This window comes from Heliangelus exortis, chromosome 3 (genome assembly GCF_036169615.1).
Source record: "Heliangelus exortis chromosome 3, bHelExo1.hap1, whole genome shotgun sequence".
NCBI lineage: Eukaryota > Metazoa > Chordata > Aves > Apodiformes > Trochilidae > Heliangelus > Heliangelus exortis.
The window spans coordinates 5809881-5819866 of NC_092424.1; the positions used below are offsets into that span (position 1 = coordinate 5809881).

General features: G+C 43.5%; 1 protein-coding gene across 9 annotated transcripts in view; it reads right to left on the reverse strand.

The window, feature by feature from the left end:
• The window catches only part of ARID4B (AT-rich interaction domain 4B), an 85280-nt gene extending 75614 nt beyond the window's left edge, over positions 1 to 9666 (reverse strand). For 4 of the 9 annotated variants that reach the window (XM_071739009.1, XM_071739012.1, XM_071739008.1 and 1 more), the window contains exons 1-2: positions 9387 to 9666; positions 8076 to 8137 (exon numbers count right to left, since the gene is read on the reverse strand). In XM_071739009.1, the coding sequence (XP_071595110.1) occupies positions 8076 to 8081 (6 nt within the window). In that variant the 5' untranslated portion in view covers positions 8082 to 8137; positions 9387 to 9666. Of the gene's footprint in view, positions 1 to 8075; positions 8138 to 8802; positions 8895 to 9013; positions 9242 to 9386 lie in introns of those variants that run through there. The other 5 variants (XM_071739010.1, XM_071739013.1, XM_071739011.1 and 2 more) reach the window with 3 other exon arrangements.
• Between the last annotated feature and the right edge of the window lie 320 nt (positions 9667 to 9986).

Sequence of the window (9986 nt, forward strand, 5' to 3'; positions counted from 1 at the left end):
ATACATTAATTTCAAGCATTCTCTGTGATCTCAGCAGAACATATTCTACATTTATCTTTTAAAAAACACGAAGTAGACTATTATAAATGTAGAAATAAAGAGATTTAGCACTTGCAGTCTGCTCTTGAGAGGACAAATGAAAATCTGAAGGAAAAAAATTATCACAGCAGATGAAAATTCTTTTTTTCAGCTCAGAAGAGAACGTAAAAACACAAACACACACACACACAAATTTAATCCCTATAACATTACTTACTACTAGCTGATACCTTGTATCAGATACACTTGGTTCTGAATTTTGCTGAAGTCAAATCCCATTTCCCTGTCCTTAGAAGGGTAAACAGTGAACAGTAAATTAGAAAGCCATTGGAGAGGGAAAAGGGAAAGGATCCCAGATAAAAACTCAGTAAGAACCTCATGTTTTTGACAAGGAAGACAACAAATGTCACCCAAATTTCTGTATTAAGTTTCTGATTTCAAGGAGAAAGTGTTGTACACCTTACTCCACCATCTCCAAGTGGCATAACTCCTGAATATCACTGGGTTTCCACTGATCTACCCATAAATATGTGGGCTTTCTTAACACGCAGTGGATCAAAAGCTTGATCTCTATTCCCTTTGATTTCCTTATCAAACAGTGATGTAATTTCTCCCTAATTATAATTTCCAACCATTTTGATTTGGAATAAGGGTAGCACAATTGCTTAATTCTTCCACTAAATGGTAAAAATGGCTATTGTCAGATGCTATTAACATAAATATTAGTTACATGAAGACTGCAACCTTTTTAGGGTAAGAATATACTATTTATAAATACTTTTCTGCAGAAAACTGTAATATCAACCATTCCTCTAGATTGGGAGGAGGGAAGACATTGTTATTATTATAAATTGTATTATTTACATTTAATTAGTAAGAACTTCAGTTGAGTGGGGGAAGCAAAGCTTACACAAGCCTGCTCAAAACCTACATAAAATTCTCTTTTTCTCTAATACTGCCTCTTCTTAAAAACCTCTCCATCTTTTGAACATGAAATAAATGTTTATTGTACCAAAAATTAAATTTTACTCATCACCTTCAAGCCACATCATTAATTCCATTTAATCTTTTCTCTCAACACCTTCAAAAAACATGGACTTCAAAACTACAGAAAAGTACAGTGTTCTAGCTAGTAAGCAAGCCTAGAAAAACTTCTCAGGCAATTGCACGTGTAGGCAGTTTACAAAATGTTTGGCCTGATGACTGCAAACTGCCAATTTGGCAAAGGGATGGAAATAAAGGTATGTTCACAAGCACTTTAAACCAATCCAAATCAGCCTTGGTGTGCTGTTTGCTTCTCCTTCCCTCTGCCCCAGTGGTAGGGATCAGCCAGGTCAGGGACTGGCAACTGAAGGGTGTATATGTGTATATATTAATATATATAATATTAATTATATATACACACACATATATACATAAATATATATAAATAATATAAATATATAAATATATATATACACATATTTGATTCTTGCTGAGTTAACCTCAGTTTGATTCAGTCTGCCCTGGGACCACACAAATGGGCTGCTGGCACAAAAGACAAGAATAAATAGCTAGGAGTGGAAGAAGGAGACAAGACTTATTTTTTCCATGCCTATATGAGCCTCATTAGACAAACTCCCTGTGAAACTGAAGCCTTTCTGCAGGTTGTTGGGACACAAACCAATAAGAACAGCAAACTCCCTCTTCTGCCCAAGAACAGTGTTATTCACCAGTAAGTTAAACCTGGGTGATCTGCTATGCAACAGCTTAAATGAAAACTGATGAGTGATGTCTATAAAGAGCATAATCCTTAAGGTGGTCTGCCAAATTCATCATCAAAGACTACATAATTTGGGAGTTCTGGATGCTTAAAGTCTTCTCTTTGGCTTGCTGACTACTTTCACTCCAAAGGTAACAGCACTGGGAGCAAGTACCTGCTGCTTCTGCTCACAGGAAGAAATTTATCCCCTTACTTAGGGACTAAAATGTTTCTGCTTAGCTCATAAGAAAAGTCTTCACATTGCTCCCTCACAGGCTCAGGAAACCCCCCATACTCCACATTTAATTAACCAATACTCACTCAGGAAGTCACTGTCACATAGAAGCCAAAAGAAGGCAAGCAGGTCACCTGTCCTAGTTTTCTCCAGGTAACTCAGCAACACCCTCCACCATCCTACTCTGACAGTCTCCCACAGCTGCCTTTCCAGAACTTGCTTATAAACACTTCTTGCTAAACAGGTCATGACTGCTTTGCAGGCTGCCTTGCAAGGAGCCTGGAAACAAACAAACAAGCAAATATATATTCCAACACACAAAAAGAACCAGCGACCAAACAACAGAAAATAAATTAACAAAATAATAATAATTTTAAAACAAACAGAAAACCAAAGCACAATAGTGCTTTATAAATTTCTTCCCTGTTTCAAACTTATCTTCAGAAATAGGTGCCTTGTCAAGTGTAGAATATCAAGGTGGCTTGCTGCCTTTTCCATACTTGAATTCCCTGAAATATCCTCTCATCTGGTCACCCTACGTTTACAAAAAACAAATAAACAAACAATCCCCCCCAAAACAAAACCAAAAAGCACCACAAAAAACCACCAAACCACACCAGCCACCCAAATTTATTATTTTCCATCAAAACACTTATTAAAATAATAATTAAAACACTTATTAAATCACTAACATTCAGTTTATGCACAGGGCTAAACAACCTTCCTTAGTTCCCAGGAGGCCTCTGGAAATCTTCAAGAAGTCTTTAAAAATCAATTCCATGCACAAACAAGCAAATATCCAGAGAGTGGTAGCAAGCACAGGAACTTCCAGGGCAACACTGGAAGTGCCAACTAGAAAAGGCAGAAAGGTTTTCATTACTGAAGCACACGAACTAAAAGTCAAGCAGCCATGCAAGCCCTGACTTAACCAACATTTCTCAACTGTGACTTGAATCACATTTAAGGCAAACCCAGTTCTGAGATGCACAGTTATTCGGATTTGTGCATTTCTGTAGAAACAGTTGAAGTGCTTATTACAGTAAGGAGAACTTCAGATAACCTACTACTGCATTTCAGGAGAGGTTAACTACTTCCAAGTAAGTATGAACTGATAAATCCTCTAGCATTTGGATGGCTCTGTATCACATTAGGGTGCTAAGTAAATTTAATCTAGACTTTTCTATAAAATTTGTTACCTTATTCAAATGAGGTAATCTCCAACTCGCTTTTTTTTTATTCTTCAGTCTATCATAAAAGCAAGCACCTATTTCTAAGGAAAGATTATCTATCTGAAGGATCCAAACACAAACCAATTTGTTACTACAGTATCATTTCCACCTGTTTTGAAGTTGGCCATTCTTTTTTTAGTGTATAGAACCAGCAAAGTACTCAGATCTTGTATCTGACAGTGATTGCAAAGCTTAATACCTCAAAAAAACATTGCATTTTGTCCTGAAAGGTTTCTCAAATAACAATGCAGAATTTCTTTGAAAACAGCCACACAATGTGCACCACAGCATGCTTCTGCACTACATGCATACAATGCTTCTTTCAGATTACAGACTGAATAACCATTTCACAGTGTTCCAGTGAAAATATGCATATTCTGTCTCCTAACATTTTTCTTAGGGGATATCCCAATACAATAGTCATGCTGCTGTGAGAGTGCTGCTCCAAAAATCCTTCCCCTATTTTGAAGGTAATAATACATGCAACTTAACTTTTCTAATGCTCATAGTTTATTACAACTGCAGTCTTCTCAGTCTAACAGACTTTTTTCCACTAGGTGGTCTAATTAACTTGCAGTCCTTATCAACACAACTACTGAACAGTCACATACTAAACGTGTGGATCTGAGACTCCTGTATTGTTCAGCCCCTGTAAAATACACTAAGATTGGCATTTCAAAAGTGCAAATAACCAATTTCAAAATAACATGGATTATTCTGACACGAGTTGTTATTGCCTGGTGCAAGTGGTGTTTGCTTTCCTTTCTACATAATTACGCAACAATGAGGAAGTCAATAACTGCCTCTGATTGCTTGTTCAAACTGGAACACCAGGACAGAATTTAAGAAAATAATTTTTCATAATGCAATGCCAAATGACAGGGGAAAACCACCTCTTAAGACTTACCTGTTCTCCTGCCTCCAGCACAAAAACTACCCTAATGGTACTTTTCCTCCTCTGTTTCTGCTGTAATTCAAATAGTTAACCAGAAAGTGAAAGGTCACTACATTCCAAAACTTGTTTCTGGCCTGTGTAAGAGCAACAGGACTTTCAGCTGACTTGTGCTAGAAGTTGGAAACTAATGACTGAAAGGCTTTCTAGTTACTTCATTTTTGTCCCCTGCCATGCTGGTGAAGAATACAAGCAACAAACTGGCTTTAACTGAAAGCAGCTACAGCATCAGTGCCCAGCCGTGATCCCTCTGGATAGCCAGAGGTCACTAGGAAAGACTACTGAAACCAAAATGTAAATTCAGGATGAATGTAGAACAAAACAAAACATCCACCATAAACTGGACACATGGCTTCCTTAATTTTTTTAGTGTGGCAGCTTTGAGCAAACACTGAGGAACACCAAGGACTACCAAAGAGAAATATCTATAATCATTAAATAGTTCATATTTTACAGACTAAATAACATTAACACACAAATAACATCAAGACAGTAATTTCAGATCACTGAATTCACAAGTGCATTGCTCTAACTTCTGGGACATCCACTATTTTTATCTCCAGTCAGCAGTGAACTTTTTAACTACAGTCAGTATATTACCCTCATTCACACATTTAAATCTCAAGCAAATGCATGATAAATATTAAAAATCTCAAGAGCATTTACAAAAGTTCTTAGTATAAACCATTGGTGAAACTGAGCTTGTGTTTATTTCTTTCTTTAAAAGCAGAAATCTGCTTTCCTAGAATTTATTTCCTGACTTTGGGGAAAAACTAAAAAACTATAATGATGTTTTAATATTTATTGCTCCAGATTTAGTAGTAATTTGATAGCACACAATTAGTTTTTAAACACTCAAAATCTATCTGCTTCCAAAGCATGCTTGATGCAAAAACACCTTACAAAGAAGGTGCCTAAGTTAAGCAAAAACAAAAGCTTAACTACAACTTATGAATCCTGCCAATTCTATACATAACTGCATTAACTACTATCAGAGGCCATTCAACACAGGGAAAAAAAAAAAACTGATTTAGTAGAACATGACAATAACGAGCACAATTATGTCAAGACTTGAATAATTCTTGTAAGACATATTTCAAGACTGCCTTCAAGTGGCCTTTGGAGTCCACGGGAGGACTACTGAACAGGTTAGAGATACTATTTTATACAAGGAACTATTTACTTGGATTAAGTTGGGTCATCTGAGGGGAGAACAATTACTCCAACAGATCTGGAGGCAGTAATCTGCTCAGGCAGGCAGCACACCTCTTGTCTCAGAGGGCTCAGAATGCAAGAGCAGGAGTGACTCCCAGCTTTCTATCAGTACAACTTGGTGCTCTTCCTGCATATCCCTGTGTTTAACAAGGCACTATGAACGTTCTATCCACGCTACACTGATGAGAAAAATGAGTCAGTAAAGCTAAATGAGTTGTTCAAGTTCAGTCCAAGAGACAAAGACACTGAGAAGCAATCCAGTTCCAGTGCTCTATGCAGCAGCACACACAGCCCTCTGCACCTGAAAAAATGACCAAGGCATAAATTGAAACAGAGGCCTCAATCCTGCAGCAAGTCTGCAGTCAGCAGACTCCAAGTAAGATTAGGCCTTAAAGCATTAAAGCCTCTACATGCTGAAGTGTCCTTGAGGCATACTCTTTCAATAACTTAGAAAATAAATGCACACAAATATAGAGTAATAATTAAACAGCACCTTGATCTAAAATAGTCAATGTTACCCTGTGGTGATACAAACTAAAAGCTACTATTTCTCTTTAGCACTTTCTCTTACTGCTTCTTACTGGAATAACTTGTATCCTTGTAAGCTTAGAAAATAAATTACAAATTTGAACCTGGCAGAAAGAGTGATGGACTGTGTTACTCCTAACATCTTAAAAACTGGTTTTGGTTAGACTGTTGAATCTTAGACATTTCTGTTGAACTACAATTCTGTTGGAAGTGTCACTGTAATAACTAAAGCTTCAATGTAATGACTTACAGATTAACCTCATTTAACACTACAGAGCACAGTAAATAAAGTACTGGAAGCTATCTCAAGCATACACAAGTTTAACTCTAGACACACTCAAATTGCAAAAACTGCAGACTTAAACTCAGCATTTGAACAGAATTAATCCAGATTTTTAAAAAATAAGTAGGAATGTGACTGCAGTGCAATCTTATCAATGAGTAAGTAAGCTGGAAGCTTCTTTTATTTAAAATATATCTCTCTTAACAGGTTTCTGTGTCCACTTCTTCAAGCATTTATTACACATTCAATTCAGTCTGAAGTGGGTCTCTATTACTATTTCACAGACCACTTTGCATTCCACTTGTGATCCGACCTCCTCATCCTCCCAACTGTCTATCTACATATTTATATGGCTCTATAACCACAGTATCTGAACCTAATCTCTATGGTAACTGTAAGATTTGTTTACATGGAAAAAGACTATTAGAAATGTATGTAAATTTAGCTGTCATTTAAATAAGTGGTATTCTTTCTGAGGGAAAAAAGATCCCTGTACTGCCTCCTATTTCTCTTGCTTCCATCTCCTGCATCCCCACCGGGCATCGAGCCACATTTGGGAAGCTCTGTATCCAACTACTTCAACAGCCTGTTGTTGGAAATTCCTAAGTTCCTTACTTTTAATGAAAAAAGGGTCTGCTGTATTTTAGATCTTAGCACTCGTTAAAGACAGATCATAGGGAGGACAGTCAAAACATGATTTTTAAAAAGATACTGTCATTAAGTCACCAAAGTAAAAGCAGAACAACATGCTAAACCTTTAACAGTTATACAGAAAAAGACTTTTTTCTGCTCAGCAACTCAGATGAATCTAGAAATTAAATCAAGTCCATATCATGTATCACTTGCAGCACTAAATACAGTACTAAGTACACATTTTACATCATCCTCATTCACAGACAGTAGGCACAACTCTGATAGTGCAAGATTCCACATGTAGGCCGTTTTTATTAATAAATACAAAAGAGATGATGCATTACAGGTTTGCAACAATCATTTAAGATTAACAGTATGAAATTAGATTTACAGCATTCCAGCAAACCTGGGAGCTGAATTACATGGGGGTCATGGTAACGTAAGCAGCAGTGTGAGCAAGACATCATCAGCAAAATTATAAAAGAACATGAGAAACACAGATGTTAAAAGCTACTTTTACACCTTTACCACACACACAAGAAATCACACTATTCCACCGATAGATTTTTTTTCTAGAAAACTTGCATTATAGAGTGAAAATAGTCTAGAAAGGCTTAAGACATGGAAAATTAGTGCCAATGAGGTATGTGAATACTACACAGCACTGAGAAGAACCTGTTTGAAAATCTTTCTGCACCTTACAGCAATCATTTCGCTGCAGAGAATCTCTTACATGCATCCTCCCTGATCATATCAAGATTATTCATTCAACGAAACTCCTCCTTAACGAATAGAAAGTCACTAAATCTACCATTTAACCACTATTCGAGTAAACGCAGTTGTATAGGCAGCATTTCCCCTGCAACGTTACTTTCTCAACCAGGGTGACTGTCCCTTGCTCCTCCATGAAGCAAGCTCAGCCCAGGCAGCCATGTCCTTATCCTCCTACAAAGAATGTTTCTGAAGAACAACCTCCGCTCAGCGAACTTAAAGAGTTTTATGCTGGGGGAAAACGCGGCGGAGCAAAGCCTGACCCGCCGTCAGCAAAGGACCCAAGGCACCAAAACACAGCAGTGGGGGAGAAGCAACCCGCAGTCTGGATCTGCACCAGCACCGAGCCTCGCACCGGGGTCGGGACAGATGGAGTGACAGATAAGACAGCATTTCTTCAAGCAACCCTCCCTCCTTTCCCCTCCCAGGCACACAAGCGAGTGTTTTACCTTCATGATGAGCTCAGGCTGCGGTAAAAGCCTCGATAGGGGTTGAGCGGCCGAGGCTGGACCTGAAATTTAAAACAAAGCGCTAAGGCACCGCACCAGCCGCTCGTACCGGGCGGGGGGAGGGGAAGCAGGGATCAGGTTGGGGGGCGCCGGGCTCCTCCCGAAACTCTCCTTTTTTTTTCATTTTTTTTTTTTCCTTCTCCGAATCCCCCCTTTCTCCCCGGTTAACCGCCTCCCCTCTTTTCTCGGCCGCTGCTTCCCCTCCAGCTCCCGCACACCGCGGCTTCCCCTACACTCGCTGCCATTGACGCCATTTCTGTCAGAGGAGGAGAAACTTGCCACAACAACAACCCACCCCCAGCCTCCCCGGCTGCCGCGGGGCGGGGGGGGGAAAGCGTCCCCGGCTGCCTCTCCACGGCGCTGCGGCCCCTCCTGAGGCAACAAGCGGCAGGAGGGGACCCGCGGGGGTCCCGACCCTAGGTACAGCCCCCTCCCCACTTTACCCTGGGGAGAGAGGGAAAGAGGGGAGAGGAAGGGAGGCTCTTCCTCCATTGTAGGAGGAAGAGTGCCCGTGTGCGCGGCGGGGGAGCAGGGTGTCGGTAACAGCCCCCCCTGAACACATACACACGCTTTTGTAGGAGCTGCGGCTCCGGATCGCGGCAGCTCCTCCTCTCTCTCTCTCCCCCCCCCCCCCTTTTCCACACACACAACACCACCGCCACCCCACCTCAGATAAAGGAAAGCGCTGAGTCCGCGGCAGGAGTTTCAGCAGCAACAGCCGCAACTCCCCGGCTCAGCGCAGCGGGTCCGGGCGGGGGGGGCTTGAGGGGAGGAGGAGGGACGGAGGGCGGGAGACGGCGGAGGGGAAGAAAAGGAAGAAGAAGAAAAGAAGGGAGCGGGGACGGGGAGGGAGGGGGGCGGGGAGAAAGGGGCCCGACCTGCTCGGCGGGGACACGGAGCGTGTGTGTGTGTCTGTGTGTGGAGGAGGGGGCTCCGGCCCCTCACGGCGGAGGGGGCTGGAGGAGCTCAGCACGCAGGCAGCACCCGATCCCCCTCCCCCCCCCGCCCCACTGCTGGGTGTTTGGAGGGAGAGGAGAGGAGGGGGAGGGAGGGGGAAGAGTGGGGGAGAGAAGGAGGATCGCCGAGTCCCGCCGCAGTCTTCCTACGAGGAGAAAAACAACCGTCCCCCTCCCCCCCGCACGCACGCCCCGCCGCCGCCGCCCGGCCCCGCGCCCCCCTGAGGCCCCGCGCCGCCTCCCCACCCTCCGGCAGCAGGGCCAGGGGACTCCTTCTCCGACTCGGCGCCGTTACCTTTGTTCCGCGGCGCCCGCCCGCCCGCCCGCTACTCCCCCGACCCGAGGCGGGGGGGAGGGAAGGGAACGGGTCGAAGCCTCCTCTCAGCTCCAGGCCTCTTCGGCCGGCCTCAGCCGCCCCCCGCCCCGCTCAGCGCTCCAGCAACGGCTCTGCTCGTAGCGGCTCCGTGCGGAGGGGCCGATCCGTCCTGCGCGGACCCGGCGGTGGCGGCGGCGGCGGTGACTGCTCGGCTCAGAGCCTCTCGGTCCCCCTCCCCCTCCCACACCGACTGACTGACTGACTGACTGACGGACGGGCCAAGCCACGCCCCTCTCCCCGCCTCCTCCATTGGGCCCCGGCCTGCAGAGCCCGCCCTCCCCTCAGCCCCATTGGTCACCGCGTCGGAAATACTGACATCATTTTTCTCCACTTCTATGGAAACTGCGACTCGGAGCCGAGGGTGCTCATGGGAGATGTAGTTCCCGCTCGTCTCTTCCTACGCCCTCCACAATGGGAGCGGCGCGGCGGGCGGACTACATCTCCCAGGGTGCACCGCGCGCGGCCGCCGCGAAGGGGGCGGAGCCCCGGCCGAATGCTAATGAGCCGAGGGGGCAAGGC